The 19,702-nt window shown below is 43.4% G+C and overlaps 2 protein-coding genes across 2 annotated transcripts; both read left to right on the top strand.

Moving 5' to 3' along the window:
- Window positions 1-1,352: 1,352 nt before the first annotated feature.
- LOC110985607 (uncharacterized) lies at window positions 1,353-7,809 on the top strand. Its single transcript, XM_087129985.1, has 3 exons — window positions 1,353-1,716; window positions 1,968-6,834; window positions 7,025-7,809. The coding sequence occupies exons 2-3, from the start codon at window positions 2,922-2,924 to the stop codon at window positions 7,807-7,809; spliced, it is 4,698 nt and encodes a 1,565-aa protein (XP_086986111.1). The 5' UTR covers window positions 1,353-1,716; window positions 1,968-2,921.
- Window positions 7,810-11,989: 4,180 nt separating this feature from the next.
- On the top strand, window positions 11,990-19,284 carry LOC110987862 (uncharacterized). Its single transcript, XM_087130160.1, has 5 exons — window positions 11,990-12,194; window positions 14,609-14,713; window positions 15,760-15,855; window positions 16,460-16,708; window positions 18,536-19,284. Exons 1-5 carry the CDS (start codon window positions 12,080-12,082, stop codon window positions 18,781-18,783), a joined length of 813 nt encoding a protein of 270 aa, XP_086986286.1. The 5' UTR covers window positions 11,990-12,079; the 3' UTR covers window positions 18,784-19,284.
- The last annotated feature ends 418 nt before the right edge of the window (window positions 19,285-19,702 follow it).

Genomic DNA, 19,702 nt, shown 5'->3' on the forward strand with positions numbered 1-19,702 from the left:
ACGGAATGATCGTGGAATATTAGCGATTCGTCACGACTGCACTTCTGAGTGTGTGGTGGAGATATTGCAACATCCAGCCCGAGTGCGACCTCTTTGACTTCACGCCACTTCAGCTCCGCGTTTGGAAGCAATTTACGGCATGGCCCTTACAGTGACTCCATCGTCTATCGAACTGAATGGCTGAACTCATGAAAGTGATTCATTTAAACATAGAAACAAGGGTGGATCAAAACAATAACTCACATTTTATTCGTATTTTGAATGACTAATTGATATCTTGCATTGTGAACATCAATACAGCCGTTTCACAATAATGCGCCACCAAGAGTTTGCCACGCGTTGGCCAATCACAATGTGCGAAAGTTGTCGACAGAATGCGTGTTTAGAAAGGGTTGACAAATTTCGAGCGTTGTGATTGGCTAACGCGGTGCAAACTCTTGGTGGCGCACTATTGTGAAACGGCCGTATTAAATCAAAAATTGCAGATATGAAAATTTACACGCTAACAGTATGTGGACATTTATGTGCAGAATGTTCTTCTCTTGATGTTATTACGCAAAGTATTAATGCCTCATTAGTGTGAGCTGACCTCAATTTATTTAACCCTTGCTCATTATCTTAAATCAAAACATTTAATATTTGAAAGATTGTTAAAAATGCGTCAGGAAAAAACTGATATGTCAGTATGAGTGGAAAGTATCGTTCACTTGAAAAATATGACAGGTATATACATGTACAATTAATAATTTGTGGAGGTTGGTGTGTGGACGAGCACCGCGGCCATAATGGATTGGTAGTCATGATAGTAAGGGGGGTTGCTCAGTGCCCCCCCCCGTAAAAAAGACAAATGAGCGAAAGAAGTGAAAAAATGACTAAATAAGGGAATGAGAATCACCACTTGCTTGAAAACGAATCCTCAAAATTGATCCTCTCCCATCAATAATTGTTTATCATTTCGAAGATGATTTCTTTGCTTCTCCCCACGGAAATTTTCCAGGAAAACTGGTCCCTCAAAAAACGACACCGAGGGTGTGATCCCTTTCCCCGGGTCGTCCTTAGTTCATTGTGGTTGTGGTCGTCATCAGACGGATACAAAATTTTACAAATTTCCTCGCCGCCCCAGCAGCCTTACGCAATTCATGTTCATGTTTCATGAGACAGAAACAAAAAGGTCAAAATTGACATCACATTATATATGGCGTGCAAAGTTAACATTTTACCTGCGTATACAGATACCTCTATACCTTGACGTGCCAATTTAACATTTATTCTCCGAATAGAGATATCTTTATTGTCTATAGAGATATCTCTATTACGTAACCCGCTTGCGAGGTCAGCAGGTCAGTAACGCAGTCTATTGTCAACCTAATAAGGTCGTGCTGTATGTCATGTAACACCAAAGTATATGCATGTATGTGTGGAGATCAATAGTCTTTGCCTCACCCACGTGGTCGTAGTCTGGTTGCCGCAGTAGTTTCACATTACATTTGGGTATGCTCGTGGAGCCGGGGACTGTTCCTTTCGTATGCAAAGTAGGTCTGTGGGGTTCAGGGGGCATTATTTTTGCTTCTTGGTACATTTTGGGGGCGGCTTTCCAGTAACGTTAGTGAGTTTCCTTCGATGTTATGCCCCATACAGTGTGATAATTTCGACTACTGACCTGGTGTAATTTCTGCTAGTTTTACTGTCGGTTTTAAGCCTGTGCTCAGCAAAGTTGTAAGTGTCTTTGCGATTTATTATTGATTGATTTTGTGCCTGTCAGTTCAAGATATTTAAGCATGTTGCATATACATGTATATTGTGTCGCTACAACTCATTTGAGATATTATTGCACGATGTTTCCGATAATTGTCATGTTTCCCTCAGACCTCAAATAACTGACAAACTTATTTGGTCATGTTAAACATAAGTTTATTGTCATGGGCGCATCATAATACATGTATTGTTTGATCTGTGGTTAATTTCAGATTAAACCTAGTTACATTCCACAAGTCTGTATGCGTGGAAAGTGTCAATGGCCATGAGTGTGATAGGGCTGACTGCAAACAGGGCAGCAGAATGCACTACAGTTTAATGACTTTGAGGCACTCATGATACCTTGTGAGTGGAATGCAGTGCTACTTTGTGGTGTCACATGGAGACTTTCGACCGTCCTGTCGGATCAGTCTACACCGTGACTCCATCCCATGTGAGACTTTCGAGCGTCTTGTCCGATCAGTGTACACCGTGACTCCATCCCGTGTGAGACTTTCGAGCGTCCTGTCCGATCAGTGTACACCGTGACTCCATCCCATGTGAGACTTTCGACCGTCCTGTCCGATCAGTCTACACCGTGACTCCATGCCATGTGATGAGACTTTCGACCGTCCTGCCAGTGCTGTCTACAGTATGACTGCATCCCGTGTGAGGCTACTGACCGTCCGTCAGATCAGTCTGTCCCGTGAGTGACCCTGGCACGTGAAAGGCTACCTACCGTTTGTCGGATCAGCCTACAATTTGCCCTCCATCCTCTGCTCGTGTGGTGACAAGTGGAAACTCTGGAGCTGTCATCTTTGGAGTTTGACCTAAAGGTACCCACATGCGGGCAGTTTTGCATCACGAACAGTGGTTGACCAGTGCTGTAGGATAGGCTGCATCATGGAGTAGTGACTGGACACCGAGCTTTGAACTTGGACTGTGCCAACTGAACTTTGAACTTTATATGACCGTGAACTCTCATGAGACTTATTTTTGAGTACATGTATACTCTTCCAAATATTTGTGTATGCATTTTACTATCTTGCTTGTTGTTATCACATTTCATTGCAAAGCTTTATCTTTGTAATTGTTGTAACCATTGTTGAAGCATTTAAATTGCTATGATATACTGCATTTTTGTACCATTTATACTTGAGATACATGTACATGTTTGATGTGGCAAAATGTCTTCACATAGTAGAAAAACAGGTTCACATTCTTCAAGAAAGTGTGGATCAGATCACTCTTCCATCAGTACCGCTAGATTGAGAGCTGCAGCCACATTGGCAAGACTTGCCGCTGAAGCTGAAAATATGGAAAAACTAAAGGCTATTGAAGAGGAGGAATTGCGTCTGCGTCAACGCAAGAGGGACTGTGCTCTCCAACTTGAGATAGCCAAGGCTGATGCAGAAGAAAAGGTACTTGGAGAATTTGAGGAGCAGTCTTCATTCAAGGGTTTGCAAGAGCTATTTGCTGAATCCACAGCTGGCGAGATGGTTGGCAAGTGGTTGGCAGATTCTCCACATGAAGTACCCCCTGCAGAGTTGGCTCATCCCGAGCAGTTTGTGAAACCAGTACAAGTGCCATCGGCACAAGAAGTGTCCATACCGGTGCAACCCACCATACCAAGCTTGCAGCAGGAAATGATAGACACAATGCAGCTTCCTAAATGTGAACTGACTAAGTTTGATGGAGAGCCACTCAAGTACTGGATGTTTATCAAAAGTTTTGATGCTACCGTAGGAAACACCAGCGTTGGGCCGAATGTGAAGTTGAATCGGGTCTTCTATTATTGTGAAGGCGAAGCTTTGGCAGTTATTCAGTGCTGTGCTGTAATGGAGCCTCAAGAGGGTTATACCAAAGCGAGGGAGCTGTTGCGTGAACGCTTTGGGAACGACTACAAGATCACAGAAACTTGGGTCCAAAGGCTTACTGAAGGACCACGAGTTATGCCTGGTGACAAGAAGGCAATTCAGAAGCTTGCTGATGATCTGAGGAGCTGTATTGTGGCGCTCACAGCCATGGGCAAACTTGAAGAAATTGACACGAAGCGAAGCCTTGGGGCTACTGTGAGGCGACTGCCACAAGTCCTTCAGTCCAAGTGGAGGTCAAAGGCAGTCACCATTCTAGATGACACGGGTCGTTATCCAGGAATAAACAAGCTGATGGATTTTCTTGACAAGTCCGCAAGGGAAGCAAACGATCCTGTGTATGGCTTTAAAGACAACAACAAGGATAGGCCTGTCGTGAAGAAGGTTTCTAACTTCAGTGTCCAAGCCACCGGAACGCCTCGTCCTAAAGACAAAAAACCACTGAAGCATGCATCCAAGCCTGATGCGGAAGGGTCTACAAGACAGACAACCTGCCCATGCTGCTCAGGGAATCACCTCATTGACCAATGCAGTGGTTTTGCAAAGATGTTTCCCTCCGCAAGGTTGAAAATAGCAAGGGAGAGGAAGTTGTGTTTCAACTGTCTTTCTGGGAAACGACATTTCTCCAGGCAATGCGACCAAGGTCCTTGTGGTGTTCAAGGATGCAACGGGCGACACTCAAAGCTGCTGCATGAAGCGTTCCAGTCAAATAAAGGCAGTGAGGGCACGTCTGACCCGACTACACCTAGCAATCAGGATGTAGGAGCTACCAGCTATGCATGCGGTGGCATGCAAACGCCTGCTAAGATAGCCCTACCTATAGTTGCAGTCATGGTGAAGGGTAGTGATCAGGAAGACTGGCTCAAGACGTATGCACTACTTGACCCAGGAAGCAACAGGTCCTTCTGCTCGGTGAATCTGGCAAAATCGCTTAATCTGCATGGTAGCAAACAGTCTATGCATCTCAACACTTTGAGCAACAGTTCCCAAGTAGAGTCACTTATGGTTTCTCTTGATGTGACTGCAGTGGCCAAGACGCAAGAAAGCAAGATTTTCCACCTGCCAAAGGTGTATGCACTAAAGGATTTCCCTGTACTTTGCGACAGTCTTGCCGGCTATGACGAAACACAAAGGTTCACGCATCTGAAGGGCATACCTATCCCTCAGGTATCAAAGGAGGTTGTGATGCTTCTGATTGGTCAAGATGCGCCACATCTACTTGCACCTCTTGAGGTGAGACATGGAAAGCAGGGGGAGCCATATGCAGTGAGGTCAGTACTGGGATGGACAATCAGCGGTCCTCTGAGTGACGGCACACCTCCACAGGTCACTTCGCATTTTGTTCAAGGAACACTTGAGGCTCAGGTAGAGCGTTTTTGGAAGCTGGACCTTGGGGACATGGCCTTATGCGATTCTCCTTCACTCACCGTTAATGACAAGAGGGCTCTCAAGATTTGGGATGATTCAGTCAAGATTGTTGATGGGCATTATCAACTGGCCATACCCTTCAGGGCAGATGACCCTAATCTGCCAGACAACAAGGCGTTGGCTGTGAAGCGACTTACAGAATTGGGAAGGCGATTGAGTAAAGACGGCCGCCTGCATGATCGGTATTCTGCTGAGGTTAATAATCTGCTGGCCACGGGTTTTGCTGAGAAGGTTCCAGAAGATGAGCTTGACGGTCCACCTGGGAGGACATGGTATATTCCCCACCATGGCGTTTTCAACCCGAATAAACCTGGAAAGCTGCGAGTGGTTTTTGATTGTGCAGCAAGATTCAAAGGCAGAGCTCTCAATGATGTTGTGTTACAGGGGTCGGACTTGACGAATAAGCTGATAGGTGTCCTCCTGCGATTTCGGGTTGGTCGAATTGCTTTGATGGCCGATATAGAACAAATGTTCCATCAAGTTGGTGTGACACAGGAACACAGAGATGCCTTGAGGTTTGTTTGGTGGCGCAACGGGGGTATGAATGCATGTTTGGAAGTCTTCCGAATGAAGGTGCACTTGTTTGGCGGGGTGTGGAGCCCGAGTTGTGCAAATTATGCATTGTTGCGAGCAGCGGATGATTTTGGAGATCAGTTTGTTCCAGAAGTTGCCTCGACTGTAAGAAACAACTTTTACGTTGACGACTGTCTCAAATCTGTTGAAACCGTAGAAGGTGCCATTCAGTTGTCCAAACAGCTGTCAGAGCTACTTGCCTTAGGAGGATTCCGCTTGACCAAGTGGATCAGCAACAGCAGACGGGTCCTAGAAACCATACCACTTGGTGAGAGGGTAAAGGTCGTGAAGGATATGGATCTGGACAGTGAGCGACTGCCCGTGGAGCGTGCCCTCGGGGTCTCCTGGGACACAGAAGATGATACGCTTGCTATCACCACGCGTCCTAAGTTGAAAGCTCACACGAGGCGGGGATTACTCAGTGTTGTGTGTTCTGTGTACGATCCCCTTGGGTTTGTATGTCCATTTGTTCTTCGTGCCAAGATCCTGTTCCAGGACGAATGCCGCCTCAAGGGCAAGAGCTGGGATGATCCCTTGGAAGTTCACACTCAAGAGAAGTGGATGAAGTGGCTTGACGACATTCCAAAGCTCAGTGAGTTCAAGGTTGACAGATGTCTTATCCCAGATGGCTTTGGTGATGTGCATGAAGTTCAACTGCATCACTTTGCTGATGCATCCAAGGATGCTTTTGGCTGCGTCTCCTATGCTCGTTTTGTCAGTGTTGCTGGTGAGGTAAATTGTACTTTCCTTCTTGGCAAGTCCCGTCTGGCCCCACTGAAGACGATGAAAATCCCGAGACAGGAGCTCACAGCAGCAGTCGTTGCTGCTCGAGTTGACTTGATGCTTCGGAAGGAGATTGGTCTGGGAGTGAGTGGGTCCACATTCTGGACAGATAGAGTGTTGGTACTTCAATATATCAGAAACCAGAAGAAGCGCTTTCATACCTTTGTCGCCAACAGAGTGGCAGTTATCCATGATGTGTCAGTACCAGAACAGTGGCGATATGTGGGTACAGCAGTCAACCCAGCTAACGATGCTTCTCGGGGGCTGGATGCTAGCCAGATGGTCTCCAGTGACCGATGGAGGAAGGGACCGGAGTTCCTGTGGAAATCTGAAGAGGAATGGCCGGTGATGCCAGAGGTGCCAAACCTTGACAAAGATAAGGAAGTGAAGAGTGAGGCCACTTCACAAGCTGTGGATGCAGAGGAGAAGGTTGATACTATTAGTGAGCTTGTACATAGATACTCAAGCTGGCTACCTCTCCGCAAAGCTGTGGCGTGGATTCTCCGTTTCAAGAGTTGGCTTAAAGATCGCAAACCGAAATGTGGGGCATCGAGGTTGACAGTTGGTGAATTGAAGGAAGAGAAAGTATTGGATTCCCCAACCACGTCCTGTGATCAGTGGGGTTTTGAAAGGATGCATGCTGTGCAAGAGGCTACTTGGACAACCGCAGGTTCAGCTCATGGCCGATCTCCCCGAAGGGAGGGTCACACCAGGCAAGCCACCCTTCTCGTATGTTGGGGTCGACTGTTTTGGCCCATTTTGCGTCAAGCGTGGCCGTTGCAGAGAGAAGAGATATGGTTGTCTGTTTACCTGTTTGGCGACAAGAGGTATTCACCTGGAGATGTTGCATTCCATGGAAGCTGACTCTTTCCTGAACTGCCTTGTGAGATTTACTGCGAGGCGAGGCACCCCAGAATGTCTGTATTCTGACAACGGAAGCAACTTCGTCGGGGGAGAAAGAGAGCTCAGGGAAGCTTTGTCAATGCTGCGCAAGGACAACAAGGTTAATGGGGCGTTACTTGTTAAACACATTGACTGGCGTTTCAACCACCCATTGGCATCTCACATGGGTGGCGCCTGGGAGCGTCAAATTAGGACGGTGAGGAAGGTGTTGGCATCACTCCTTCACAATGAAGTTCTCGATGATGAGAGACTCGAGACGCTCTTCTGCGAGGTTGAGTCAGTTGTCAATGACAGACCTTTGACACACGTTTCAGACGACCCTAACGACCTTGGGGCATTGACACCGAGCCACTTGTTGAATTCAGACCAGGGCATCCAGTACCACTACATGGACTGCAGGAGACTGATCGCTTCAGGAAACGCTGGAAGCATGTACAACTCCTGGCTGAGAGGTTCTGGAAACGCTGGATATCCGAGTACTTGCCCAACCTTCAGCGTCGGCAACGATGGGTAGAAGGGAAAAGGAATCTAAGCGTGGGTGACCTGGTGCTCGTCAGAGATGACAACACACCTAGGGGTCAATGGCCATTTGGAAGGATCTCGAAGACCTTCCCTGGTAGTGATGGTCTAGTTAGGAGTGTAGAGGTGCGAACAGCCAGTGGATGTTATGTTAGGCCAATCACCAAGCTGTGCCTTTTGGAAGGTGCTCATGGCTAGGAGTATCCATTCAGCTAACCGATCCCAGTTCATTGATGTTTAGGCAACACTTTGAGTATCATTGTACGGTTAACTTGTTTATCACGTTCTATGTTAAGCCTGGTTACCTGTAGTACTGTAGTTGTAAATGTGCGTTACTCTTACATTTAAGGGGCTGGAATGTAACGCAGTCTATTGTCAACCTAATAAGGTCGTGCTGTATTTCATGTAACACCAAAGTATATGCATGTATATGTGGAGATCACTAGTCTTTGCCTCACCCACGTGGTCGTAGTCTGGTTGCCGCAGTAGTTTCACATTACATTTGAGTATGCTCGTGGAGCCGGGGACTGTTCCTTTCGTATGCAAAGTAGGTCTGCGGGGTTCAGGGAGCATTATTTTTGCTTCTTGGCACATTTTGGGGGCGGCTTTCCAGTAACGTTAGTGAGTTTCCTTCGATGTTATGCCCCATACAGTGTGATAATTTCGACTACTGACCTGGTGTAATTTCTGCTAGTTTTACTGTCGGTTTTAAGCCTGTGCTCAGCAAAGTCGAAAGTGTCTTTGCGATTTATTATTGATTGATTTTGTGCCTGTCAGTTCAAGATATTTAAGCATGTTGCATATACATGTATATTGTGTCGCTACAACTCATTTGAGATATTATTGCACGATGTTTCCGATAACTGTCATGTTTCCCTCAGACCTCAAATAACTGACAAACTTATTTGGTCATGTTAAACATAAGTTTATTGTCATGGGCGCATCATAATACATGTATTGTTTGATCTGTGGTTAATTTCAGATTAAACCTAGTTACATTCCACATGTCTATATGCGTGGAAAGTGTCTATGGCCATGAGTGTGATAGGGCTGACTGCAAACAGGGCAGCAGAATGCACTACAGGTCACCCTCGACGTTTTCGGTTTAAAAATCTGTTATCTTGAGGCTCTGTGAAACTTTGTGCGTGACGTTACAATGACCGTTGACCCAGTGTGCGGGACCGGAAGCATAATAGGGATATCTGTGCGGGACCAGAAGCATATCTCTATTAAGAATAGAAACGTCTCTATTAGGAAAAGTGCCTGAAAGTTGACCCCTGATGGCGGCTTCCAGAACCCTTGGATAGGAAAAACAACCTGCAAAGATTTTAGAATTTGTAATATATTTTTTCAGTTACTTCTTAAAAAATCCAACTCGGAAAAGGGGCTTTGGAAAATATTTGGTAGTATATCAATGTATAGAAACTAAAAAATCACCTGACCTAAAAGCGAAAAATCCTGCCAAAAATTGACCCATCATTTCCAAAACTCTAAAATACATGAAAAGAGTGCACTGAATGCCGCCAGTCTCGTACATAGTTGAATATTTACGGTTGGGTAGTCCGTCGGTAAAAACCAAAATAAAAACAGATCAAAATATTTTAGATATCTTATAATTTATAAGTAGTAAACCTGAAGCAATATTCTATTTAGATTACGAAAGATTCTAATCTTTTATCAAACCGTTGCTGACATCAACTGTATGATGTCAACTCAACGGAATCTGAAACCCATCGACTGCAAGTAGGTGAATCTTTGCAACGTTGTACAATTGTTTTCACGTATACGCACGGGCAGTGAAAACAAACGTGCATGAACATGGAGACCTAGGTACGATATCCCCGGACGTGAAAGGTGTTTGAGAAAATTTGTTTTTTTTACAAACCTCAACGTAACTTTCATAAATATCACTTGAGGAAGACAAAGGTAAAATTCCGACATGAATGTTTCATGGGGTGGTTTCAGTTAGGAATTATTCTTCCAAAAATTATCGAACATGATAGGACGACCCAACGCAGAATCCCCATAGGACCGCGCGAGGGTTCCGGAGGCTCGCTGCGTGACCATTTACTTTCAGGCTCTTTCGAGATGTCTCTATCATAGGAATAGTTATCTGTATACAAGGATTATATGTTCACTTTGCACGCCATAGCGCATAGGCCTAGTACGTGCAAAGAAAAGAGGTCACGTAAGCATTTTTCTCGGCAGGTGTTTGTGGAAGGCTTTCATTGGTGTAAGCCTCGCCCGAGACACATGCCATTGGCTTTCGGAATAGTCCTATTCCGGCTGGCCCTGATCGTGAGTGCAAGGCTGGGGGTTATGACGTAGCTGAAGACAGACTTATCTACGACACAACTGCCTCTGGAATAAGATTTTAAAAATTCATGTCGTTATACCAAACAACAACCATCAAACCAGTATGATAGAAAGCTTTTTCATTTAAAGGCTTTCATGAGTGTAGATAAAATACTACTTAAGATAAGTGAACTTTAATGACATAATTCACAATAAGTCTTCAGAACTTGTCTCCCTGTTGTAAATAAAACCCAAATGTTGAGAGGAAACTCGTTTATTGTAAACAGACCATGATCATTCATTTTCTTGGCAACGAACCCAAATTAGGCTCTTTGCGGATACCCTAGAACTTAGAAGAGACCCACATTTTCGAAGCACTCTTTTATCGTGGCTATTTGCATGAGTAGGTCCTGTATAAACGAAGTACCTTCTACACAGTGCTTTGAATAGCGCTCTTTCATACAGGTCCCCCTTTTTAGTAGGCCTACGGAGGTCAAATTTTCCGTAAATTCATTTTAAACACGGTAAGCTGGTGTATGTGCCTATACACTATTTCCATAGACAAGTCAAGAATAGAGGAAACAAGATACACATGTTTTATTATTATTATTATTATTATTATTGTGACGTCAATGCAAAATAATCAGGAATATGTTATGGGTGGCCCACAAAAGCGAAGAACCAGAAACGTTTTGTCATTTGACAAAGGTAAGAGCAAGGAAGCAGACGACACTGTTGATGAACATCATTTTTCACACAATATTCGGGTCGCTAAAACACGCCTCGGTACACAGATAGCAGGCGGTTTAAATCCTCTAAAGTAGGTCAAGCGTGACGAGTAACCAACTTTAGTCTGGGCTCAAGACGCAAGTGCTTGATAGCGAATCGTGCAGAATGCGTTGTCTAACTACTCAATTATTAGACCTGCTGGGCATTTAAAGTTAAAATAGTTGCCCGAGGGTGCTTTGCATTCAAAAACGGAAATCACTGCCGCTCACTGACGTCTTCAATAAAAACACTGGTCGAAGTTTCCCGGACGTCCCGTCGTTCCCGACCTTACTTTTGTGAAATACCGAACTGGCCGATTTATGGCATCAACTTTCTCTGTGTACTTTGCCTGTGCCCTAGACGTGGTAACAAGCCGTTAAATAGCTGTACTTTGTCTGTAAATTTCAGTCAAAATCCATCGGCGAGGCTCTTGGGGTAACATAATTGGCCAAGTTTTGACTTCTTTCATTGGTTGATCGATCATCTGCCAGTTTGGGAACGAGCAACGTCTCCGAACACGTGAATTACGTGTAGAGAACAAAAACAACTAAGTCTCCCAATCAAGATACATTGAAATTAATATGTTTTCAGTGCTACACTGGAAATTGTTTGCACCTTAACTTAGAAATTTCACATTAGGCCACTGTCAACACGTTCAGCCGGCCCTGGGCCAACCGGAAATTAAATAATTACTAAGTGTTAGTATAATTGCGACAAACGTCCCTGAAAACTGGGCATAACCTCGAACGTCCTCTGCGTTAGTGAATGCGCATGCTTTTGAGCTTGACCTTGATCGTTGAGTCGAATAATTGATTTTTCCATTTTTTCCGAATTGAATTAGCTCGCCATCGAGTTAGCCACGATAGACCGTCTTGCACTGTTGAGAAATATAGTGTCCTTAACGGAAAAGAGCAATAAGGTGTCATTTGGGCAGCCAAACTACCGCATTATGTTTTTGTCGCACGATAGTTCATATTCAATCAAATATTCACTTGGCTCAAAATTGAGCAAGATCGTTTGTTGCCTGGGCAACATGTTAAGCTCATAATTAACTGGAGCAGAGCAAGAACTCTTATGAATAATTAATCCTATTTCTGGTCGGCATAATTGCGTTCTACCATAGTCTGACAGTGGTTTTCAATGTCAGTTTTCCTTTATTTCTCTTACAACCATACTAAGGAAGGGTAAAATTCATTTTAAAGATGAAACAGGCTGAAAGTTATTTTCTGCGGTTATGTGCTTTTTCCAGGGATTTTTATACCCTATTCCTGATAATCCAGTTTTTCTGCTCTCAGCCTGCTCACGCTGGCTTTAAAGGTAAGTTCATTCCTTTCGTTAAAGTAAAATTAAGTCCAGTCCGCTATGGGTGTCGTAGCTTATGGTATCGAAAGACGTTGTAGGGCGAATTCTGCGGCAAGGACGGATTGAAAACCAAATTTTCGGGGGAGGGGAATAAGGGCAAACAGTGTGGAAATGTTTTTATGTAACGTTTCTTGTCCTTTCTGAGGGGTGAGGCTACATAGAGTGAGGCTCGTCACATGATTTTGTCAAGGTTGGGATATAAAATAGACCACAAAAATGCCTTTCTATCATTAGTTTTTATACGGCACTCTTTGGAAATTTTGGAAAAATTACACTCGCTGTACAGGATAACAATTCCCATTTTCTCTAATCTTGGATACAATGGATACATGAAAAGAGAGTGCAAGACAGCTTCCACGCTTGAACACTTGTTCAAATGGCAAATTTCAAACAGGGACCCTGGAGGTAAACACCAATTATTCAACGACGAACTGACAGCAAATCAACTGTTGTTTGTAAACAAGCTGTGTGCATAAATTTCCAAATTATAAGATGGGAGGGTGATGGATTCCCCCTCCTTACACCAATGTCATCCAGAAAGTTGGAAAAGAGATAACCTATCAAGTCAACCTGTCAAAAGCAAAACTGTCAAGTCCCGGAACCACTCCTTAAAAAGAAGGCTTAACTGTGCCCCATCGAATTGTATTTGTCCGAGATGGAGATTTTGTCAATCCTGTCTTTCTTTGGTATAAAATCGTTCAAAATACAACAGATTTGACTCAGTTATGTCAATGCTCGCTGGGTCGGAAATAAGCTCACACTTTTCATGTATCCATTGTATCCAAGATTGGGGAAAATGGGGACTCTTATCCTGTAAAGCGAGTGTAATTTTTCTTTCCTCTGTAAAGTAATCGTTCTGTCTCCATTAAATGGAGGTGCCACTCGATCGTACCCTCCTGACACAATCATATTACGGACGAATTCTCGTAAACATTGAAAATTCAACTGTTACACACATGCAGTGATATTTACAAAGTTATGGAGCCAGTTTTTGTGTTGAAGAATTTGTAGAATTTTTAAAGGTTTCAGAACAAAAAGAACTGAGTAATCTTCCTATTGTAGCGGAAGGGTTTCAGCAACAAATAAGTTTCAGTATTAAGCACGTACACATTTGACTATTGAACTCGTTGGTAAATTGTATTTATATCACGAGAGGGCGCTCCGTTGTTCTAAATTGAGTACCTGGTATCTGTATGTATGTTCTAAAAATAGACCTTGTATCTGGGAAGACGGTGTGTGACCTCGGGTCAGGGAGAACAATAGAATTGGGGTCTTCCGTTGGAACGTACGTAAAAAGTTGTTGTTTTGGGGAGTTGGGTTGTTGTTACGTGTTGCTAACACTGGAAAACGACATGGCGCCCTGAGTGTCACGAGGGAAGACTCACCACTATATGTTTGCCAGGGGATAATTCTTGAATCGGGGGGACACTCATCACTTTCACATCATTTATTACCTGTACCTGCTGTGACTGACTGGAAGTCTACTCAAATTTTGGGAGAGCTGGAATAAATGCCAGAATCATCAAAATCAGACAGCCGTGTCTCAGGGCATCTGTTCGTCTGTCAAGAGACAATTGATACACCGGCTCTACGCGGAGCCCCCTCAACATACTACACTATAATGACCTTTATACACCTTTACAAAAGTTTTTAGGGTATAAATCACGGCTCAGACGTTTTAACCTCTTTCCTAAATGACACAGAGACCCGAGCCAAAATCTGCCTCAGCCCCAGGCACTGTAATATTCTCGAATATTTTAACCGTTGTACGCATCTTGGATTATGAGCTGTGCTGTTAACAAGCTAATGATCTCCGGGGAGGATCCAGGCACTTTTCCACATCTCTCAGATTTTGCATGTCCGATACTTTGTCCAACAGTGAACACTATCAAAAAAGACACTGTGGTAATTTCCTGAGGTGTATTGTTGACTTCTTGAACAAGTGCAGTATGGACGCATTTTCACCGTAGCGCTCGCCTTTCTATGCTTTAATAGTTGATGACGATCACCATGGACAAACGAAATGTGCACACTTAAAGGATGTAGAATGCGGAGTTTTGTTTTATTCCTACTCTATAAATTGTTTTTCACATCAATTCTAACTTCTCCATTTTTGTCCAGAATATTCATAAGTATCCCTTTCTTGCCAATGCATTAACCTAATTACTTAAAATCGACCCAGATAATGACTGCACGTATAGTTAAGATTTGTTTAATTTCTCTCCTTTCCTTCAATAGTTCTTTCGAATATGCTGTTTTGCTTCCTGTTTCATATATTGTTAATACCCCAAGCATTCCATTCTTCCTTGTTCTCTTCGAACATTTTTTGCCATTGGGTAGACTGTCTGAAATACTTCCATATGTTACAGCCGTTCTAGTAAGCGGAAAGCCGACATGGCAGAGCACGACATATAGCAGTTCCTATCATTCACACGAGGCTATCGACGGCGACCGAAACTCGTTCGCACACACCAGTAAGTGAGCTCTGTAGTAGGGATCCAGGGAGGGGTAAGGTTGGCCATGCCCCCCCAATTATTTTTTTATAAAGAAAAGCGATTTTTGTTCATTTCATAGTTTCCCTTCCAAAACTGCGCAATAAGCCTCCAAATCAATCAGAAAGACCTTAAAAAGTTACATAAACAAATTACAAATTGAAAGTTGGTCCTAGATCCTTAATTGAGAAACCGTGATTATCTCGAGAATCTTGATTTACATAAAACAAATCGGTCGCCTGTACTGACGTCATTCCTACGAACGTCCTCAATTACTACTTCCACACTGTTATCGTCATTCTTTACCATCAGTAATGTCATCTTCTTTCATGAGGCCTCCCTAGCCATCAACAATATCATCATTTTCAACCCAAACAAGCATAACCCTTGCCAGGACTTTTTTTTCAGGGGGCAGGAGTTAAGGCAAAACACTGATCAACAGCAAACTGAATTCCGAGGTATATCATATCGTGTTTTCTTGTCATTTCCCCTTTCATAGGCGTTTTTCAATTTTCAAGCCCCCACGACGTCCATGACCACAAGCACTTTCACTACATCCCATTATGTGACAATCGAAGCTTAAAATTAGTAACAAAAATACACACTCGCCACCTAGTAAACGGAAACTCATAAAATTTATTTTATATAACGGGTTTTGCCCTTACCCAACGTATTTTTTAATAAACACTGTATGCTCAGTGCTTGTCCAAGAGCTTGCGAAAAAAGTCACAAGCTTACTCGGGTGGGACTCGAACCCACGCCCTACTGCTTACTAGTGCAGACGTCTTAACTACTCGACCACTGAGCTTGCCGGGGTCGGCTGGCCGGTCCGAGTCAAGTGAAGCAGCGGGTACCGCGAACTATTTTCAAGATGTATTTTTGCGTTGTGGAGATGTTAACTTATATAACGGGTTTTGCCCTTACCCAACGTATATGGGTAGGGGCAAAACCCGTTATATAATTAACATCTCCCCAACGCAAAAATGCATCATAAAATTTATATTGTTTCTTTTTCTTTTGTCCTTCAGGAGTTGGTGGTGATCCGCATCCTTGGTGGAAGATCGACTTACAAAAAGAACACTGCTTGGGGAAAGTCACAGTGTTGATCCGGTTGAACTGCTGCGGTAATACTTGGCTTTGAATTTGAACATCGTTATATGAGAACATCTGTACAATTTTTTTGTTGGGGGGGGATGTTAGCACCTTGGTTCGCCCTTAGTTGAGTGGGCCATACAGTCACAGCATTTCAGTCGAATACATATGTAACTGATTAATTTTACAGGTGGCACTTGGTTTGCACTATTTAGGGGGGGGACTCGATTCAACCACACTTAAAACAAACTAAGGCAGAATACCACCAGGTCCTTTCCTTCTCAATCTCTGAACAAGGAGGGGAACGCGGTGGGGGAGGGGGGTCAAGGGAATCCAGGGGGGTGCAGCCAGTGGCGTGGCTAGGATAGCAGGGGGGTATAAGGGGGCACCTGCATCTTATGGGGGGCACCCATGGTGTAGTTTTTAGGGCAAGCTTTTGTTAGCCTTGTTCAGTATCCATTCATCCCTTTTTTCTTTAGTGGGGGGGCACCAGGAATTTGTGGGGGCACGTGCTCCCCATCCCCCAGTGGCTACGCCCCTTGGTGCATCCCAAGCCCCCTTTCGCACCACTTCACAAACCAACCACCTCTCCTAATCGTTAAACGACAGTTAAACGACAGTTTGTTTGTTTCCCAGGATATCGCTTCATAGGTGCTGTTGTGCGAGCGGGACTGAGCGAAAATTATGCCGAGAATCGACCGTGCGGCTCGCCTGCCACTTCGGCGCAGTCCCAGCAAGGTGCGTCTATTGACTTCTTGTGTGACACCCCACGTATGGCACGCTACGTTAGTGTGAACATCGACGTTTCAAGCCCTGGAGTGATACAACCAGTTCTGCAGATTGCAGAGTTGTCTGTGGCAGAGCACACCACCAGACGATGTTCCCGTAAGGCAATCAGCAGTGATTTTTTTTAGTTAGCTGTTAGTTTAATACCTATATAATAGAACCTGAAAGTTGGCCCCTGATGGCGCGCTTCTGGAACCCTTGGATAGGAAAACTAACGTGCAAAGATTTTAGAATTTGTAATATTTTCAAGTCGCCCAGTTTCTTCTTAAAAACCCAACTCGGTAAAAGGGCTTTGAAATATATTTGCTGGTATATCAATTAATAGAAACTGAAAAATAACCTGATCTAAAAGAGAAATATCCTGCCAAAAACTGATCCATAACGTCCGAAAATCTAAAGTACATGAAGAACAGTGCAATGCCGCAGTCAACTCAACGGAATCTGGAACCCATCGACGGCAGGTAGGTCAATCTTTGAAGGTTGTAGGCCTATAATCTCGTTTTCAAAAAGCACGGCGAGTAAAAATAAACGTGCATGAACAGGGATACCTAGGTGCGATATCGCTGGACGTGAAAAATCGTCAATAAAATTCGTTTTTTTACCCATCTCCAGGTGACTTTTCCCAAATATTACTTGAGGAAGACAAAGGTAAAATTCCTATATGAGTGTATCATGGGGTGGAAGGAATTATTATTCCAAAAGTATCGAACGTGATAGGACGGCACAATGTAAAATCCCCGTAGGCAAACCGCGCAAGGGTTCTGGAAGCTCGTTGCGTGACCTTTTACTTTCAGGCTCTATTCTTGGTATTTAGGATGGATGGTGGATGGCAGAACCGGGATTAATTTTTAGTTGGTCGGTCAGTAGATAAGTAGGCCTACACGTGCAGAGACTTAGCGTTAAGGGTTACTGGAATTTCTTCCTTTGAATCAGTACTAAAAAAAATCTGTTCACACAATCTGCCTTGAGCAGAAGCACCCCCTCATCGGTTGAAAAGAGCCATATGGTCGGGAGTGTTAATTTTGTTGGCAGCAACGCGAGCGTTACGTGTGCATTTCGTAGTCGTTAGTGAACCAACGAAGCGTAGTTCCGACCAAAGGAGCCGCCCTTACTAGGAAAATTGAGCCCTCTCTTGACTCAGCTCGGAGCTCATCATACTCACTGATAGATAAAAAAATAGTGGACCGGAAAATCAATAACTTCTCAACTGTTGCACATCTTCGTTTGCTTGTGGGGATGTTGGCACTTTGGCAGGGATATAGGCCTAAATGTATATCCTGGCCCGGTGCCCAATTCCTGTAACATTTGAAAAAAGAGCTCAGGGGTGGAACAAAGTTTGTTGGCACATCAGCCGGTGCTCATGAATATTCTTTTTCGGGGGTATCCGAATTAGCGAAATAATCTGACAATGTTGAATCATGTAATTGTTCATGTCAGAAATTGGTGCGGCCTTTCTGCTTACTGTCATTTCATTGAGTGTGTGTAGTGACGGACCTAGAATTTCAAAAAGGGGGATCCTGAATTGGAGATGAACCCGAACATACGAGCAGGCAATTCTTTTATTTGGATATATATTTTAAAATCATTAAATAATCAGATGAGGGGGAAAAGAACCATAGGGGAAAGGTAAAAAAAAAAACAAAAACTTGCAAACGAAGAACACGGAAACAGACGGGGGTGTGGAACGCTCCCCTCTGAATCCGCTACTGGGTGGAAGGGCATGGGTGAAAGGGGGTAAGTGGGTTAAGGGTGTAGTCAGGGTACATGTAGTTGGTTGATGGATAGATGGTTGATATTTTTTAACGCACGTTGTATTTGAATACGTTGGTAAATGTTGTCTACCTCCAAGAACAAGAACTGAGCTGATGAACTGATGGGAAATTATAATTTACAGTCTTCATAACCTGCATTTTTTATTCTCCCCAGTTCCTGTACAGAGGTCAGCCAAATTTGGAAGGCTACACAAGGGGGGCTTGATCAGTAACCCCAACCCCCTGTTGACCCAGAAGACAAGATCCCTAGCACTGTGCGCCGATCAGTGTACTCAGGGTACCGATTGTTTTTCCTTTGATTACACAAAAAGTAGCAAGCGATGTCGTCTATATAATCTGAATTCAACAGATATTGTAATTACACCAAATGCGGACTGCACTGTTTACATATCCGAAAATTAAATTGCACAGCACACCATTAAACCATTACGGCAGACACTCATGTTGCCAAAAAAGCAATTTTTCTCCAGGTAACGTTTAATGAGTTTCAACATATTTTGAGGTACATATATATGTTCACAACAAGTATTAAGGACGTACGAGCACTCAAAAATTGAAACTAATGAAATAAAAATGGAAGCAAATTTACTTTGTTAAAGGCCTTACCTCTTTACGTGAAACAAAAAGGGACCATTGAAAAAATTTCGAAAACATTCCCACCCCAGCCTAAAATTACAGAATTTGGTAAAAAGTTAAACTGTCATTTTGTCTAAATAGCATTGTTAGAAATCACAAGGCTGTGTAAATACAATTATGAAAGTATTATGCTGTATGCAATACCAACACTGACATAACTCGTCCCAAGCCTTTGCTTTTATGTATACATGGGTGCAATACCAACACTGACATAACTCGTCCCAAGCCTTTGCTTATATGTATACATGGGTCACTTTTTAAAATTCATTTCAGCTTATAAGACAAAAAAATTGCAGAAGCGGCAGCAACAAAGCTTAGCAATTATTACCGTGTTCCATTGTATATAATCAACAACAATACCATCGATACAGTTGGCATTTTAGAAGTTGACTTATTTTGTAGCAAGTATTAAAAAGGATCAGTTACGCAGAACGTGTGTTTAACACAAAAACCATAACATAAATGGAGAGTGTTGACTTATTCCATTTGGTTTCCCAACAGTGTGAAGGAATGAACCTCAAGTGTGGACTTAGGTCGAAGCATAAATGTAAAGGACCATTCAGGATTATAAAGCACTTTCTGTTAGGCATTTTATTGTTCTATCATGGAAAACAGTAAGATGTAAATCCCGACCACATAAAAATTGTGTGCAAATGGAGTTGAAGAGTAGCACAGTGTGTACAGT

The sequence above is a fragment of the Acanthaster planci genome, linkage group LG19, assembly GCF_054643075.1.
Source record: "Acanthaster planci isolate LZ-2023a linkage group LG19, COTS_SCS, whole genome shotgun sequence".
Taxonomy (NCBI): Eukaryota; Metazoa; Echinodermata; class Asteroidea; order Valvatida; family Acanthasteridae; genus Acanthaster; species Acanthaster planci.